General features: G+C 43.6%; 1 protein-coding gene across 15 annotated transcripts in view; it reads left to right on the top strand.

Moving 5' to 3' along the window:
- Window positions 1-15,279, top strand: part of Arpp21 (cAMP regulated phosphoprotein 21) — a 160,853-nt gene extending 145,574 nt beyond the window's left edge. For all 15 annotated transcript variants that reach the window (XM_013346555.2, XM_013346553.2, XM_026778930.1 and 12 more), the window contains 2 exons: window positions 13,203-13,351; window positions 14,479-15,279. In XM_013346555.2, coding sequence (XP_013202009.1) covers window positions 13,203-13,351; window positions 14,479-14,736 — 407 coding nt within the window. In that variant the 3' untranslated portion in view covers window positions 14,737-15,279. The remainder of the gene's footprint in view (window positions 1-13,202; window positions 13,352-14,478) is intronic.
- The last annotated feature ends 4,105 nt before the right edge of the window (window positions 15,280-19,384 follow it).

Raw genomic sequence — 19,384 nt, 5'->3', positions numbered from 1 at the left:
TCTCCATTTCATTTTCCCCCATTTTCACTTCTCTCTTCCTCTCTCTCTCTCTCTCTCTCTCTCTCTCTCTCTCTCTCTCACATTAGTGTTCATGTGTGTGGATGTATGAAGAGGCCAAAGGACAACCTGGGTGTCATGTACAACATCAAACCCCTTTGAGACAGGATCTGTCATTGATGTGGAACTCAACAATCACTTGGACCAGTTGGCCAGTGAACCCCAGACATCCTTCTACATACACCTCCCCAGTTTGGGGCTTACAAATGCAGCCACCATACCCAGCGTTTTCAATGTAACTTTAGAGCATTGAACTCAGGTCCTTACATTTGTGGGGCAAGCACTTAACCAGTTGAACTACTTTCCCCAACCCTCAAGGTGAGATCTCAAGATCAGCATCCACTCATGCAAACCCACCTTTCAGGCTGTAGCCTAGCCTGACTGCAGTAGAAGAGCTGGAGACTAGCGCTTTGTAGTTCATCCTTCAATAGGCATTTGAGGTTCTGCAGATACAGACAAACACACAGCCCACTGACCCAGGGGGACGACTGTTCTAGTCAGGAGAAGCAGAAGCAAAATGGGAGCCTAGATCGAGTAGTAAGAGAAGAACTACTTTAATATAAGTCAGTCCTCAAGCCTCTGGGCAGATGGGCCCAGCACAACACCTTACCTGGATACCTTTGGGTGTGGCCTCATGCCTCATCAGGGAGGTGCCAGCTTCTGCAGCCCCCATGTTTGCATTGCTGCTCTAGGCTGAGATAGCAGGAATCTGGACCCAAAGGCTTCCTCTATTATCTTAAGAATTGATAGATCTGGCTGTGCCTTGTGGGGAAAGTACTCTGCCATCTGAAAGGAAACTTTAGGCAATGAGCTTGCAGCCATCTTCAGAACCTCCAGCTGGGAACTTGTAAATCACTTTTAACCAGGATGGAAGACTGGTGTTTCCCTCCAGTGCCTTGGGGTGACAGCAAGAGTTAACAAGTGACTGATCAGAACCATTTCTCTCCTACCCTGGATCAGGCTGTAAAAAGTGAGGCTGCTCAGTAGGCAGCAGAGACAGCCTGCAGGGGTGTGCATGTTACCGGTGCTTGCATGCTGCGATGCATGTAGGTCAGAGGCCAACCTTCATAGGTGGTTCTCTCCCTCCACCATGAGCTCCAGGGACTGAACTCAAGTCATCAAGCTTTCATGGCAAGTGCCTTTGCCCACTGTGCCATCTCACCAGCCCAACATAAACTAATTTGTACTTGTGTAGGCAAGTCTCTGGATGTCTGATGGTTGCCTTGGTCCAGATAAAAACAACATTAGTAAACAACAGTTCCTCATACGAAGGATAAAAGATCTCCATTACTGCCATTCTAGCAATGATGATTATGAGTTAGGTGATTATGTAGAGGAACAAAAATTGTCTCTTGACTATCATTTGAGCGTGTGACATCGTCTGGTGTCCAGAGGCTTTTGCTTTGGGGTCCTGACTATTGGGATATTGATGTAATTAGAAAATCACAAGGAATCAGAAGTCATGTTCCCAGCTCTAACTGTAATGACAACTTTAAAAATGTTTAGCCTTAGTTTGGGGAGAGATCTTAGTCAATAAAATGCTTGTCATGCAAGAATAAGTACCTAAGTTCCACCTTTCAGAACCTATGTTTAAAAAAATAATCTCCTGAAAACAGGAAGAAACCAGATCCTGGTTAGCATGATTCTTCTCATGGGAACAACTGCCATCTATTGCCTTTGTTTTTATCCGGGTCACTATTATTTGATGAACTTTGGCTTGACCTTTCTCTTTCATGATGGCTTTGCAGCTCTCCTCATTGTCCCTGTTCTCTGTCCTCATGCACCATCTCCTCTCTACTTTCTCTAATCTCTCCTGGGTCTCTAGCTTTTCTACCTGTCTTCATGCTTTTATTGATTTTTCATTTCGACCACCTAGTGCATGAGTATCACCACGACTTATAGATCAATTTCTATTTCTCTCTCAGGTGTCACTAACTCATGTCAAGAGCAGCCGTGTCCTATTGACTTCTGAATCTATGCAGCATGACAAATGGCTTGCCTAAGCATTGGAGCCTTTCGCTCATTTGATTACTGATAACTAATAACAATACACTGGTCCATCCTGTGCCTCCAACTAAGGGGCTGCCAATCACTATGTACCCTAGAGCTGGGGTTTCTTCTCTACCTTCTTTTTGTCCCTGGGTCACAGGCTACAGCACCACCCATTCTGAGCATCCCTTGGATGTGCTCCTTATCGCTACCACTCCTACCCTGGCTCAGCTTGTGTTCATTCTTTCTCTCGGGTTATTGTTGTCCCCACAGACTTCCAACCTTCAGCTAGGCCTCTTGGATGGATTCAGGGCTATCTTTATAAATTTGCCCTTCATTTCACTACTCAATTTGTATCTACATACCCATTCTGCATACTGATCAGGTCTTTCAATGTTAGATCTCATTTTATCGTACAGTGTTTAAGGCCCCACAGTGTGAGCCTGATTCCACTTCTGTCCCCGTCACCATCCCTACTTACATCTAACCACCTTTGAACTTATTTCTCACATCGCTGGCCTTTGCACTTGGGGATCCCGATTCTTCCCACCTCATACCATTAACATTTTCTGCTCATCTTCCGGGTAGAAACTTCTTCAGCTGTGGATCATGGTATCACTTAACTGACCCGGAGTGGGTTGTGTAACTCATGGGTGGCAATAGAATTATGAGTTCACAAGGACAAAAATGAACTCAGCCTCAAGTGTGGAGTGAATACAAGAGTTTTCGGACAATGCTCACCCATGTTGCCTCACACAAATTCACTTGACTTTAGCCTTGGCTGTAAACAGACAACATGCATTCCTCACACGATGAAAACTGTCACCCCATCGAACACCATTCACACCGCCACACTTTGGCTCAGATTCTAAACCATGGCAGTGTTTTGACTGTACATACGAAGTTTTTTGCTCTTATAGAAATATGATGCTTTAATCACAGAAAACAAAGACTTTAAATATTTTCCTGTTGTCATTCCTCTGGATATAGGTGTCACATTAGAATATCTTTGAATGGTTTTCATAAAGAAGCATGCCATATCATCAGTATAGGAGTTTTCTTTCATCTGTAATGGACATTAAAGTTGTTGATATAATGAAAAACTTTTAAAAAAATTGTATTTATTGTTTATTATCAACAAATGTTTGGTGTGCTGACTTTAAATACCTGTAGGTTCCAAGTCAAGTCTGAAAAAAAAAAAACTCAGGTGGAAAGAATTTTGTAGGGGAAGAGTTTGAAGCCTCTGCATAAAAGGGCTAGTTAAAGAACCACCTGGAAGCCTTCCATTAGCTGCCCTTCCTTCCAAAACCCCACGAGAGTAGTCCTTTCTTCAGTGTTCCATGGAGTCTAAAATGTGGTCCCATTTTTCTCTCCTTCCCCACTTTCCCGTCCATATCTGATTAGTGCCCTCTCCAGCCCACATCTAAACCCTGGGAATGGCTATTATGGTCACTCAGATGTTAAATGGCAAAGAACAATCAATACATTGGAGGGAGAAAGATAGAAATAACAGAAATTGAAGTGAAGGGCAGATGAGGTTGACTATTGACTATTATTAGGTTGGAGGTGAGTCAGAGGTATCTCCTGTCAACTTAAAGAGCCACTGTTAAAACATCAGGGACTGTCTAACTGAAGAGACACATGAGCCCCAGTTCTCACTCCATAAGCATAGGGACCCAAGTTCGAACTTCCAGAACCCAGATCAGAAAGCAGATGTCTTAGTGTATGTTTGCTATCCCAGTCCCAAGGAAAGGGAAATGGGCAGATTCCCAGGGATGAGTGACCAGCCAGACTACCCTTATTGATGAACTTCAGGCCATTTAAAAATTCTACCTCAAAAATGAGGTGCATGGTTCCTGAGGAGCTGCTCTTGAGGTTGTCCTCTCTCCACATGCTCACACACATAAGGTGCACAGCACACATGTGCACACCCCACAAAACAATGCATACATGAATACATACACATGTATATATGCTCAAGAAATCATAATTTTTTAAATATTCAGGAATTGTGCCAACTTGTTTCTAAACCCTTTGTAGTTTGAGTCGAGCAACTGTGAGAATATTTGCTCCAGGGAAATTGGCATGTGTGGTCAATAGGGATTCCCCACTCTTGGATACACAGAGGCTTTCTGGGAGAGAGGATTTAGTTCAGTGGCAAAGCACTTGACTTTCCTAGCAAGCTCAAGTCCAGACATTCATTCAGTCACCGACACACGTAAGAGAGAGGGGGCAAGACTAGCAGGGGGAGCTTCCTTGAGATCACTGGTAATTGGGGTTAACATAAAGCCAGTTAGCCCTTTTTCATGTCCCTCAAGTGTACAACATTGGTGGAGCTCACAGATGACTGTCCCTCGTGGGACACTTCCGAAGTGTGTGTCTGTGTCTCACCCGCTACTACCACCTCTACCTAGGCTCCTATCATCATTGTCTCTACCCCTTTTCCTTAATAGGGCTGCCCAGTAACAGAAACCAATGTTATTGTTAAGCCTTCCACTGGTTCAGCATTTGGGGTCTAGTCCTATTAGTCTGGAAATGAACAAGATGCTCTATTGGATTGCTGGCAAATAGTTAACATACAAAGATACCTTATATCAAAGGAGCATTTTTTCCATATGTGCTCCCACACATATGATATGCCTGCGTGTGTATGTATATGTGTTCTTGTGTGTGTCTGTGTGTCTGTGTGTGCCTGCACATGCACATGAGTACATGACTATAGAGAGTGGACTCTGACAGCAAGTTTGGCTCTTGGTTGTTTTCCCCTTTATTTACTGAGGCACTTTCTCTCTCAGAGACCATAGCTTCCTGATTTGGCTAGCTCAGCTAGCCAGGTTGCCTAGAGACTCTCCTGCCCCCAAATTCTAAACGCTAGCATTGCTGGTGGCCTGCTCATGCCCTCCCAGGTTATATATGGGCTCTGAGGATCTGAACTCTGGGCCTCACACTGGCACAGAAAAAGCTTTATCCACTAAGCTCTCTGCTTAGACCTAAGGGGCCCTTTTGAGACATTACTCATTACCTACAAAAGAGCTTCTCAGTTGTGGCCATACATAGTGGTGAATCTGTTACTGTAGAACTTACCATGAGGTGGCTGGCCAGGGCTGGTTACACTTTTACACTCTGTAGCCATATAGGTGGTCAGTAATGCTGACCTCATGGCTTGTAGCCTACTGACCAATGGGATAAAATCTATGGAAACAGGCACCAGGGGGCCAGTTGCCATAGCCCCCTCCATCTTCCTCTTGACCCCGCCCCCAGTTTGTCTGTGGGAACTGCTCCTTCTGTGTGGTTCAGTGTCCTGCTCCCCACCCCACGAGTGTGCAGCATCATAATTGCGGGGCCAGGTGAGACACAGGAATGCCACGTTGTCCTCTGAGCCCCTACCCTCATTAAGAAAGTAAAATGTTGGCGAGTCTTGCAGGCAGCCTTCCTCCCTCTGGATTGCGGGAGCTCTTCGGCTGTCAGCGCAGCACTCTGGGCCAGGAAAGTTCAGAGAATGACTTCAATAATATGACAGCCTCTTCCATTTAAAACGGAATTCAGCTCTGCTTCCCTCAGAGCCTTCATTGAAATTCCGCGCATGATCCGTTCCTCTAGTCATTTAACAATGTCTCTCATGTTTGCCCTGATTTAAGGAAGAGAAAGAGAGAAAGAAAAGAAAAGAGAGAAAGGAGCCCAGCTTTGTATTTGTGATAACGCGGATCAGGGTAGTGTAATTGCAGGGAGGAGGCCCCCGGGCTGGCAGTAATAGGACGGCTCCTCTGATGTGTGCCGCCAACAGACAATGACCTGTGCGTGGTTGTTCTCGGGGGACAGGAAAGAGGCTTTTAAGAATTACTCACTGTGAAGGATGAAAGCTAATGAGGAAAGGAGCAAGTGAGGAGAGAAGCGACTCTTCAGGAAGTCTGGCTCCACTTAGACCTGTCATGGCTCCCTTCAAAGTCATTAGGACGGGGTGGGTCTGTGCAGGAGGGGGCTGAGCCTCGCGCACATTCCCATGCAAGCTCCTCCTAGGTCAAGGCACCTCCTTCCTGAGGAATTAAGGCCACTAAATAATAAATATCGAGGGAAAGGAAGGGAATGGATTCAGAGACTAACAATAAGTAAGGTGAAAGAGCGCATTTATATCAAAGAAGGAGCCGCTCCTAATGGGCTTCAACAGCACAAAAGGAAAAGGCAGTCTCGTATACCCTGCTTCCTTCTCTCGAAGGCCAGCCACGGGTCTTGAATCACATGTACCAGCAGACTGGCATGGAGCAAAGTGTCTCAGAGAAACTCAAAGCTTGCTTTTCTTTTCCCCTGGACTGGCTTGCTAGACTGGGGGTGGGAGTGGGGGGGAATGGCCACCTGGAGCGTGTGCTAGAATTGGATAGTGTCATCAAAAACAGTGAAGTCAGATACGTCTGGGGAACCTCGGGGCAGCTGACCTCCTCATGCAGGATGTAGGAAGATGTCTTCCGGTGAAGTGCTCAAAGGCTGCTCTCCTCTCTGAGGCATAAGGAGCTGGTCCACCTCAGGAGCCCACAGCAATACTGTCATATAAAGCTACATCCTGTACTCCTTGTCCACAGCCCCCTGGAGCAAAGGCTGTGGCTGCTGAGCTGAGACCAGCTTTGTGTTGTATGGATGCAGCCTCTGTGGTGAAATGACACAAAGAAGTGCACAGTATCCACACAGTGAGAATCAGCAACAGCATATGCTCCAAACACAAAGCTCTTCAAGGGGCCTGAGAAGGGGAGGCATTTGTTTTTCCCAGTCCTTCATCTGATGACCTAGGTTGCTTTGCAAATCCCCACTTCTCTTTCTCCCGCCTATATTTGCCCTCAAAACCCTATGAATACTGCCTGCATCTCCACCAGCCAAGTGTTTTTCCTAGAGTTAACCAGTCGTCCAGGAGAGTTCAGACTGAGTGGATATCACACAGAATTAAGCTACCTGTGATTGTTTTAACTGTTACCTTGACACAGCCTAAGAAGAGGGCCTCAGTTGAGGAATACCTAGATTAGTTTGGCCTGTGGGGGAATCTGTGAGAGGTCGTCCCGATTCTTAATTGAGGTAGGAAGATCCATCGTAAATATGGGCAGTATCTTTTCATGGGCTGTTAAGAATGCAAAACCATAAGCAGCAAGCAAGCAAGCAGCATGGATGCATTCACTTCTGTTTGCTTTGGCTATGGACATTACATGAGGAGCTGCCGAGTTTCTGCCTCCGTTTCCCCTCTGCGGTGGACAGAACTTGGGTCTATAAACTCCTTTCCTTGAGTTACTTTTGGTCAGGTTAAGGGTACAGCAGAATGAAACTGAAGTTTGCCTTGTCTGCTCTTCCAAGATCTTTCGAGTGTGATCCATTTATTTGAATAGCCACCAACCTCATTCTCCATCCAAGGGTGCACCCACTGCCCCACCATCTGCGTAGCTATCCTGCAGCACAGTTATTTAGTGCTAAGAGTTGGTTTTCACAAGGAAATCATGTTTCAGCTTTGATTTCCTTTCATACGAAGAGGATCTTGTTCAAAAGCTGTGGGCCATAATTCTTCTCTTCATCTAACCGTTTTAACTATTGAGAAAACAATTAATGTACCAAATGGTCATTGAATACCTGCCACATGAGAGAGATTATGTTAGCTACAAGAAAGGGGGATGCCTGCATAATAAATAGTATTTCCATTGAGAGAGAAAGCACGAGGCTACAGGGTCAGAAGTCACAGCATAAATTCTAGTTGTCTCTCAGAGTAGCTCCGAGTCCTTAATGACTTATTATATCTTTGCAAGTCATCATTTTCCATAAAAGGTGTTTTGTGATAGTTACTGCTTCTCGGGATTCTGCAGCATCATGCCAAAGCACTTAATTCACTCTTGGCCTGAGCCTGGGTGATCAACACATACAGCTGACTAATCATTGATGATTTCAGAGCAGGGGAAGACTTGGAAGAGTCCATCAGAGCCAAGAACCAGCAGATGATGGAAACTTACAAAAGGAGGGGCCAGTTCGAGATAAGCAGTTTGTCTGCATGTTCATAACCAGCTCTGCCATTATCAGGACTGCAGTGACCCTTCCATACACTTTAGACAAAAGCACAGAGTTTGAACTCAGAAGTAAGCTATTGCAGAGGCAGTTCCTTGGGAATGTAGGTATATTCATACCTTGGCTCCCCTGGGATAACTGTATGGTGTATATGCATGAGTATGTGTTTGTGTGGGCATAGGTGTACGTTTGTGTATATGTATATCAAGGCCAAAGGTTAACACTGGAAGTCTTTTTCAATTCATGTCCACTCTGCTCATTGAGGTGGGGCCTCTCTATGGAAACCCAGAGCTCAAGGATACCACTAGTCTTGCTAGCCAGCCTGCTCCAGAATACCCTGTCTCTACTTTGACAGGATACGGCCTACCCAGCATTTATGTAGTTTCCGGGGATCAGAACTTTGGTCCTCACACTTGCGTGGCAAACACTCTACTCGCTGAGCCATCACCTGATGTGGGAGTGATTTCTTTCTAATCTGTTGCCTTCATTGATTAATTAATAAAAAAACTGCCTAGGCCCATTTGATAGGCCAACCCTTAGGTGGGTGGAGTAAACAGAACAGAATGCTGGGAGAAAGAAGCTGAGTCAAGGAGTCGCCATGATTCTCCTACCGGACACAGAAACAGGTTAAGATCTTCCTCGGTGAGACACCTCGTGGTATTACAGGGATATTAGAAATGGGTTAGATCGATATGTGAAAGCTAGCCAATAAGAGGCTGGAACTAATGGGCCAGGCAGTGTTTAAAAGAATACAGTTTCCATGTAATTATTTTAGGTAAAGCTAGCCGTGCGGGCGGCCGGGTGCCGGGGACACAGCCCACCACTCTTATTACAACAGGTAGGAAAAATCTTTCTATTGCATAGACTGTTAACTAATGCTGGAAAAAGACATCTACCACTTTAGGAATATTTCACTAGTATGCCATACTGCTTGAGTAGATTAAGATAGCCAGAACTAACTTTCTAAGAAGTTCATTCTCTTGTCACTCTCCTGACTTCTAGTTTCCACAGTCAACAGCAGCAGGCTTAACCTAAGTCCCCAGATGATGGCTACAGTGGTTCTTTCATTCATTTCCAGAGTGTTCTCTGCAGCCGAGCCTTTAAGTAAGAGTTAAAATATCAGTCGCAACAATGTATCATTTTACACGCCAAGCTTTAATTGTATTGCATCAGGTCAATCTTTTATCTGACGATTAACCAGTCCCTCAAACTATCCCCAAACTCTCCTGTACTTTAAGCCCTTTCCGGTTCTCAGATTTGCAAGGAGCAGACTTGTGCACTCTGTAAAGTCTCCACTCAGGAGAGTTGGTTCTCTGGTGGCCAGGAGGCATCCATCCACCCTTAACCTTTTCACTTTCACAAAAATAAACGGCACACGTGACTTGAAAATTGAATCAATCTTGACAGAGTATAAAATAATAAAAACAGCTAATGTCTTCATCATTTCCTGAGCGAGCCCATCAGGCAGAAGGGTGTTACCTTTCTTCCTCTGTTTTGTAAGATGTATGACGGCTGACTGATCCTCAATAAATATGGAAGAGCGACCGTTTCACAGCTACCAACTGACAAACTGGAACACATTTTTCATTTGAGCTGGCAAGATAAGCAGGCTGCCAGGGCTCTGCCATCTCTGCCTCAGACAAAGGATGTCCCAGGCAGAAGCTGCTGGTTCATTCTTGGGTCAGCACTATGTTATTTTTAGCTCTCTGCATCTGCACAGGAGCTCAGCTTACACTCCCAGCAGCCTCCTGTCTCAGGGACCCCTCCGTAGCCCACCTTCCCTGGCATAATTTAAAGAAATGGGTACCTCCAATTAAACCATTCCAGATGGAAAGTTCTTGCCTAGAGAGCGAATTGAGAAACGAATGGGATTCATGAATATAAATTGAGCCTCCCTTACACTTCAGTTTCCATCTCAAATTGAAGACCCCCCCCCCCATAAATCCTTATTTGCCTTAAGTGTGTTTGCTGTGGGATCTGGGCGCAGAGCTGCTAGCATATTGCTATGCATAACCAAATGCCAGCTCTCACAAATCATCCCAGGATGAGGCCTGGGAAGGGAGAGGTTGCATGCCGCTGCACCTGTGCACCCATGAAGGCTGTGCAGCTTTGCAGGCGGCTGTGTCCTATGTGGAGATGGGGCAGCCCCACACGCTTTGCCTGTCCTGGAAGATTACCTTCATTTTCCTACAAAGGAATTCCTTCTCCCTCCCTCGCTTCCTCCCTCCTTCCTTCCTCCTTCCCTCACTTCCTTCCTCCTTCCCTCACTTCCTTCCTCCTTCCCTCACTTCCCTCCTCCCTCTCTCCCTCCTTCCCTCCCTCTCTCCATCTACCACACACACCACACCCTCAACATCTTTACACCCCTGTTCTTTCTGTTCTTTCCTCTTCCCCTTAGTTTTCCTTTGGCGATGGTGCTGGTGGATAGATCTCTTCTCAGCCACACCAGTTTGTTTGTTTGTTTATTTATTTATTTAACACAGTGACTCTGTGGAAGGATGAGGGAGGTCGATCAGCAGTCACGTAAATAAGCTTTGGACATTAGACCACTGTCTCCCCCATTCCTCCCGCCTCATCTTCTTCACCGCTCCTTCGCTCTTCATGTGTTTGATTTACCTAGAGCAGTGGTTCTCAACCTTCCTAACGCTGTGATGCTTTCTCGTGCTGTGGTGACACCCAACCATAAAATTATTTTCATTGCTACTTCACAACTGCAATCTTCCTACTTTATGAATCATATTGTAAATATCTGTGTTTTCTGATAGTGACCCTTGTGAAAGGGTCATTCAACAACCAAAAGGGATCATGACCCACAGGTTGAGAATCACATATAATGATTAAAAGATCCATTTAGATCCTGAATATTAAAAGATTGCCCTTAGTTTTCAGGCAGAGATAGGCCTCTGTTACAATACTCCCAGTGGCCTGACCTTGACAGTGAGTTCACATTGCCTGCTCTCTGTTACAAAACCAAATGGTAAGGGAGAATATAGCTCATAAATGATCGTAACTCTCCCACAACCATATCAAGTTATTTTCTTATGTGTGCAACAATGTTCGCTACAAAGAGCTCAGATGAAATGGTAAAAAAGTCTCAGATTGTCTTTTCAGGAAATGTGTCTTTTGTGTATGTAGGTTCTCCCCCCACCCCGTGTGTGTGTGTGTGTGTGTGTGTGTGTGTGTGTGTGTGTGTGTGTGTGTGATTCTTCAGGTGTTACCACTTTTACTGCTTTCCTTTTTAATTTAGGGCCCTTCAATGGCCTGGATCACCCTCAGGCTAGGCCGGAAAGACAGCGACCCGGGATCTGCTTTTCTCTGCCTCCTTAGCTCTGAGTTTACAAACGCCTGTCCTCATATCCAGATTTGCTTCTTTTAAACAATAATTCTACAGGTTGATCTCAGGTCCTCCTGCTTGCAAGGCATCTACCCCCTGCCAGACCTCCCGATGTAAACTTCACAGCCGCTGAATACGTGAGTTAGAATAGGGAGTGTAGACACTAAAGACCACAGAAACAATTCTAAAAGAAAATGGACTTAAACACGTCTGCACCCGAGACCTTTTGAGAAGTAGTGTTTAAAACCTTTGCAATAATAAACAGGGTGTGCAGTGGGAATAAAAAGTAAGAGGATGCACAAGGATAAAAGGTGACTTTAGAAACAGGCACTGAGCAGACCTCCATACTGGACCCATCCCAGCTTGTTATCTCCTGCCTTCCTTACCAACACTTTGCTCCAAATCAATCTGGAGAAGAGGCTAGGCTTTTAACACAGTGATTTTTCTGCAACCACGTTCCCGTGATTATTTCTGAGAGAAATGAAGAAGTATATTTATACAGCCAAGTATTTACTTCCACAAAGGGCTATAAGTTCATCTTTCCTCACTATGAAGTCACAGCATTCACAAATATGCAATGCGTGGCATTTATTAACAATGAGTGTACATTCTGTGTTCTCGTTTCACTTTTAGAATCAGGTTGCACAACTTCTCTCAGTGTCTGTGGTAAGAATCTCCCCCTTCATCCTCAATTTCTCGGTGTCATACATTGTATAAGCTCTGGACACAGCTTATTGTACAGCAGGGGCTGAAGCTGTGTGCTTATTTATTACTGTATCAACCTATATAAAATCGTAACTTTCTTCCATGTTTATAGGAACTGTTCTTTATCATTATTTACAATGCATTTTGAAATACCTGTTTTGAGGACAAGAATGAATAAATCAAATCTGCTCTATCACTTAGAAAAAGAAAGAAAAGAAGGCCAACTAACAAATGAACAAAAACATATAATTTTAAAAAATACTGTATTCTATACTATCCCATATGTGTTCATGGCTGTTTATTGGGTATTTTACTAGAATGTTCTCTTAGGAGTGAATTGTTGAACAGAATAAAGCTACAGTCTACTTTCCTCTGCTGAGGCATTTTCTCCAGTGGATGTTTCATTGTTCAGCACAGGGAGTCATTTTGTTCGAGTAGAACATGGCCAAGCAGACTATGTAAAAAGACTGTTTGGCGGGATCTACATGCATGACACTAGCTTGGGAGACTGGGAAGCTAAGGGAAGCAGTCATTTAAACTGAAACATGTGTAATCATCTGAAATTAGTGAGACCGTTGAAGAAGCCAAACAGGAATGCTGTAATTTATGATGTCAAGAGAGGCCTCTGTGTAATGAAGAATTAATAATAGCCACATATGCTCCTTGGACGAGTCTGTGCAACAATAAAAATACCTGGTTTTCATTAGACTATTCTATGTAACAATAGAAATGTCAGGATTTTGGGTTTTTTTTTTTGAGTATCCTATGCAGCATTGGAAATGTCAGGGGGTTTTCACTGGACCATTCTTTATAACAATAGAAATATTAGAAGCTTTTTCTTGGACTATTTTATGTAGCAATGGAAATGTCAGTATACCTTTTGAAACCATGCGATTGTCTATGCCTTGAGATTCTTTTAGAAAACTTTTTATTCTCAGGAAACAGACACCTGGATAGCATAATCACTGCATGGAAACTGTGAAGTCCGAGACGAGTGCTTGCACCCTGAGCAATGCCACAAGCTCTCTCTATTCCAGCCTCTTACAATCCATTCAGAAGGCTCTTTTTTCTGTCTCTCTTACCTTTGCAGGTTACCAGCCAGTCTTGACTGGTCAGCAGGGCTTCCAAGGCCTGATGGGAGTACAGCAGTCTTCTCATGGCCAGGGTGTGATGAGCGGTCAGCAAGGAACCCCAGTGCAGGGCGTGATGGTCCCCTACCCAACCATGTCTTCTTATCAGGTGCGTGCCTGCAGCTGGAAAAGCCCCAGCCACAAGCTCCCACTTTCCAGAGCAAACACTACAGGACATTCCCTGCGGTGAGCGGTTAGTAGGGTCATGGATGCCTGACCCGTCCACACATCAGTTGACTTGGATTGTGATATAGGAGAAAAAGTGTGCAGGTGCCCATTCCAAATGTCTGGGCTTTCCAATGCTAAACTGAATTTGTTCCCATATAAACTTCCTATTTGTAGAAGGAAATTCTTCATTAGCATTCTATAGAAGACCCTTTGGGCGCTCTATTAAAATGATACTTGATAGAAGACCAAATATGGTTTTTTTGTATTTACTCAAGTAAATTTCCTTCTACTACAGTTTCGAGTTATCACAGATGTTTAAATGGCATCTCGGATGCATCTAAAGCACAATAATGCCAGCACGAGCCCATTCCCAGAACAGGGCAACCTGAGTCTTTAACACATATGATGTATGCTTTCAGAGTGTCACCCGAAGCCCTCTAGGAGAAGAAATGAGGAGCGAGTAAGATTTGTTTGTTCAGTTTAGCTGTGCTGGGTGCCCTAGGTTTAAAGAAGCTGACTCACCCCTTCTACCAGGACAAAAGCCCCTCCATCCTAAAGAAGGCTCCAAGCTACCTCTCATGAAACCAGAAAGGGGAATGGTTTTTCACACTGAGATAAAGAGAGGTATCCAGGTGTTGTCCTGGGGCCAAGAAAAAAAGGCAGAGGAGGAAGAATGGGAAGAAGGGAAGCAGATTCTAAGAGTTCAGACATCACAGTATCTGCTGCCTCCTGGGATATGTCCCTGCCATACTTGCAGTCTTTATTTTCAACAGAGATATACTTACCCAAATGGTACCCATCCTCCACATGCAACCTAAAGCTACAGGCTACCTGCATCCCAGGATACCTGTGAATGAGTACAATGGATTATAAGACATGCCACCATTCATACAGTCAGCCAGACTGAGTGCCTTTCTCCAAGGGAAAATAACTGACAAATGATAGGCACAGGATTATGAACCTGTTAAGTCCAACTCAAACACTCGAGTGATATTTATGACACCATACCCTTCCCTGGACACATCAAAGCAATCTTTTCACACAGAATTTTGCTTGTGTCTTACACAGGTGCCAATGACCCAAGGTTCTCAAGCAGTGCCCCAGCAGACATACCAACCGTCAATTATGCTGCCCAACCAGGCAGGTCAAGGGTCACTCCCAGCCACCGGAATGCCTGTGTACTGTAATGTCACGCCGCCAACCCCTCAGAACAACCTAAGGTTGATGGGTCCACACTGCCCTTCCAGCACGGTTCCTGTCATGTCTGCTAGCTGCAGGACCAACTGTGCAAGCCTGAGTAACGCGAGCTGGCAGGTCAAGTTCTGAGAGCTGGGGCTGCCTGAGGGCCACGTCGTCAGAGTGCCACGTCGTCAGAGGGTAACTCACGGCCTTCACAGAAGGAGGAGACGCGCAACTGGCTGAGGACTTCCGTATTCACTCAACACTCAAAACGACTGCTGCTGGTGTTCTGTACAAACTAATCAAAGACTAACACATACATTAGCTGGTTAATGGTGCATATCTCCGTCATGTCTGCTAGGTCTGCCTTTGTAGCTCAGCTAGTGACATGAACTCATCAAGGTAAGATTTTCTCCTACCACTGAATACCACTGTGTAGATTACAATATCCCTGATTCGGATTAGTTTTGTACTTTGTGTTGAGTTTGTGATGCTAAAAGTATTTAAAAAATATATAAACTAAATCACACTGTACCAAAGCTGTAATGGGAAAGAAGAGAGCTAAGGAATGGAAGGAATAATTTATATACACTATAGAGTTTTCTTTTTTTTAAATGGATATATATGGTATTGTAGTGTTTAATCCAAATAAAAGCTTATTTGACCTTGTGGAGGAAGGTCATGTTTTTACCACCAGTTTGTTTCGGTCTCTCTTTCAACACGTTGTCTATTCGATGTTTTTATTAGTGATACCAATTATACAGGATGGGCTTCATCATAATGTTTTCAGACATGTGTGAAATGTGTTTTCATCAAATTGAACCCCAGTGTTTCCTCACACTCTCATGGCCTCCATCTTGTTACCCCTCCCTCTTCTAAATCTGCTCCCCTGAGTCCAAGGCACTTTTTGCTTGCTGGTTTGGTTTTGATGAATCAATGAGTTTCATGGGAGCTCCTACAAAAACAAGGATAGGGGGTTATTTACAGGAGCGTGCCCAGTGACCCACTCAGGGAAAAGTCTCTCATCTCCCACCAACCATTAACTGCCTATAAATTCTTGGGGGGTGATGTTTCATATGCCTCCCCTCCCATGATAGGATGTTGACAGGCCCCATTTTGTGCAGGTAATCATAGTGTCTGTGACCTCAGTTGTGCCACACTGTGTCATGCCTGGAAGATAGTGTTCAGGACACTCCACCTTTTCCTGCAGCTCTTGGATTCTTTCATCCCATCCTCTGTGGTGCCCCTGTGCTCTCACAGGGATGGCAGAGAAGTTTCACTTAGGACTGAACATTCCATATCAGCTTGTATTTGATTGGTGTCACTCTTATCCTTCTGAGCATCATCTTGTGAATGCTGCGTGGAAAAGTGGTCCCAGGTGTTTGGGGTTGAATGGCGTCTCTCCAAGAAATACTATAAGCAAACACTACCACCAATAGCCCCTCAGCTTGATAACTATTATTATAAGGATCCTGAACATAAGATGATATCCATGTCATTGCTTTAATTATAGGAATATTGGAGGTGTATAGCTATACTGTACCTACTAGGAAGTTTTAAATGTTGTTAGTAAGCATGCACACCCTGCACCTAGTCTTCTTCTGTCTTTATTGGAATTCAGCTGTGTACCTGGATGATAAATTTGTCTATAATAATACAGAAGAGCTACGGTCGGATTCCTCCTGTGATTCTAGACTGTGAACTCCAAACTACCACTGGTTTTGACAGCAAGTCAACAACTCAAAGGTGCTGACATTTGTCCTGGTGACTGACAAAGAATGTATATGGCAATGATCAAATCACAAAGGCTAGAACATCATACACAGATATAAGATGGCTCTCCAATCCCTCCATGTATAATTCCCTATGGGGCTCATAGTTAGGAAAACATTTCAAAAATAATAACTGAACTCCAGACCCTGAGGACTGGCCCTTGAGAAAATGTTTATTTGAGGCAATAAAACCTCCTAGCTTTCATCTTAATACCACTGCATACTAATTGCTTTATGGCTTATATTTCCTGCTGGAAATTTGTTATGGGAATGGTATCAGGGAAATTCTCATTGGTTTTCATTTGATCACATTTTCTACATGGGGATTTTCCATTTTCATGTTGTTTAGCTGTCGGTAGAGTTAAGCACTTAAACACCCTGCTTAGTGGATTATCATCTCTCTCTGTCTATCGTTTTTCTTTTCCCTTTCAAATGGAGCTTTTGTGCTATTCCAATTAAGTTCACTCCTTGTGAAGTCTGTTCCATTTTCCCATATCTGGGTCTACTTATTTTTTTCATCAAATTAATCCCTGACCATGAAAAGTATATATATAAATCTCTTTTTTCAATTGAGCCATTGAACCAATAACTACACTGAGGACAGAATATGTTTCCAGCTAATCTCTTTCCCTTATAAAAGAAGGGTCTTGATAAATATGGATTCACTTTTTAATTACATTTATTTATCATATTTACTCGTGTGTGTGTGTGCACACGTGCGCACACACGCACACACATTCTCTAGTGCACATGTGAAAGTCATAGTGCAGCTTCTTGCAGGAGTCACTTTCCTCCTTCTACCACTGGGGCTCCAGGGATGGAGCTGAGCTCTCCCATTGATGGCAGGCACCTTCACCCTCTGAACCATCTCACCAGCCCAGATCCGCTTTTCAAATACATTCTCTATTCAGCCTTCATGTTGATTCTAAGTCAAATACTAATTCTGAATTGGAATGCTTGCCTTTATTCCATAGAACTTTGGGAAATTTGGGTCTTTGTTTTATGATTCCTAAAAATTGCTGAGCCTCTTGCTTCTGTGGATTCAAACCTTATACATGCTAATGGCAAAGACAGGTTTTATATTTATATATGATTTTTCCAATGTTATTTAATGCCAAACATTCTTTCCACCTTCCTTTGCTAATTTTTCTTTTTTTGAGACAAGTCTTACCATGTAGCTATGGCTGTCCTTGAACTTACTATGCAGACCAACTTGACTCAAACTCAAAGAGATCTATCTGCCTCTGCCCCTGCCTTTCATGCTAGGATTAAATGGCAATGTACCTCCATGCCTTGCCTCTAGTATTTTCTTGCAGTAGAATATTTAAATTGGCTATGTAAAGTGATGGTTTCTTAAGTGAAGCATATTCAGAATTTAATTTATTGTCAAGAGAACATTCAAAGTGTTTTTCAGCTCATTTAATAATTTTATCTTCATCATATTTTAATTATAGATGATTTGGCTTATAAGCTTAGGTGAAGATATTAATATACAGATACTTAGAAAAATAAACACATGGGTAAATAATTAAAGTCATCTCTAATGATCTCCTACACCTCTGTGTAAATATAAAGGAGAACACTGATGACTTACACAAACTTTTATTACATGGTTGACTACATTCTAGTTATTCAGGACCATTGAAAACAGGAGTACAAATGCACTGAGGTGCTTTGCCTTACTCTCATGGATTTTGTCTTGACAGTGCTCTGATAGTAAATGTTCCGACTCACAGATCATGGTGCTGCTGTTTTAACACACTTCTGCGGGATATGAGGAGAGGCAGAGATGTGCCAGCATTAGACAAATAAGATTACATAACTGTGAGTATAGCTTGAAGACTGAAATAGAGCTGTAAATCACCATTAGCAATGTGAGCCCTTTGTGGAAAACACATTTTTAAAAGAATGACTTAGAAAAATCAAATACAGTGAGGGGGAAGCAACAGAGATGGAGTTCTGAGCTTTCATAGAGGGCGTATTGAGATTCTGATTCCACTTTTGACAGCAGTAAGTTGTGACTGAAACGTGGGCGCTCCACACTCTTCCTCCTTCTATAGCACACACAGGTCCACGAGGTGCCCATGGCTGCAGCTCCACCATTTACCTGCTCCCTGGGATTTAGATCACAGGTGCTTGATCACTTACAAACCAAAGTTAATACTGAGGATGCCTCACCTTCAAAGTAAAGCTAAAATAGATCTTTGGGGATTCTAAAAATATAGTAGCTATGATATTTAAATAAATGAAAAATACATGTCTTATTACTGAAAATATTTTCTTTGGAACAGTTTTTTTTTTGTTGTTGTTGTTTAAATCTGTGTGCATGTGATGTTTGAGGTAGGGGCATGCATACATGCTCCCAGTTTAACATGCTAGGCATGCTGGCTCTCACCAAGCACTGGAGGAGGCACAGGCAAGCAGATCCCTGAGTTAAAGCCCATAAAATAATAAAGCATGCACACGCACACCATGGCATATGTGTGGGCATCAGACAGCAACTCCAGGAGTCAAGCCTCATATATAATATGCAGACATTCATGTGGATTAAAAACAACACACATTCTTAAACAGGTGTGTGTGTGCGTGTGTGTGTGTGCATGTGTGTGTGTTATAAGCCAGCACGGTGGCTCACATCCAGCACCAAAGGAGACAGAGGCAAGCAGTTCTCTGACTTCAAGCCCAACCTAATCTACAAAGTGAGACCTTGTCTTGTGTGTGTGTGTGTGTATGTGTGTAGATAGATACAGATAAAGATATAGATAGGCAATTCATATTTGCATATATTCGTATCATACATTTATGAAAATCCTAAAAGAGTAGCCTATTTAGAACTCAGTGGCAACCATGTTCCATCTCTAAATGCAATGCCACAGCCCCACTCCTGACAGCTTTTGGCATTGCCACGTTTGCACCGCAGCATGGTGCGTGAATCTGGAAGGAACTGTTGTAACATCATACTTCTGGTTTGTCGCCTTTAAATTCTTGACTATGAAGGACTCTCCATTTCTGTCTATGGTCTG

This window comes from Microtus ochrogaster, chromosome 5, assembly GCF_000317375.1.
Source record: "Microtus ochrogaster isolate Prairie Vole_2 chromosome 5, MicOch1.0, whole genome shotgun sequence".
NCBI lineage: Eukaryota > Metazoa > Chordata > Mammalia > Rodentia > Cricetidae > Microtus > Microtus ochrogaster.
The sequence above is the reverse complement of the archived record's forward strand: the minus strand, read 5'-3'. Positions and strand labels throughout refer to the sequence as shown.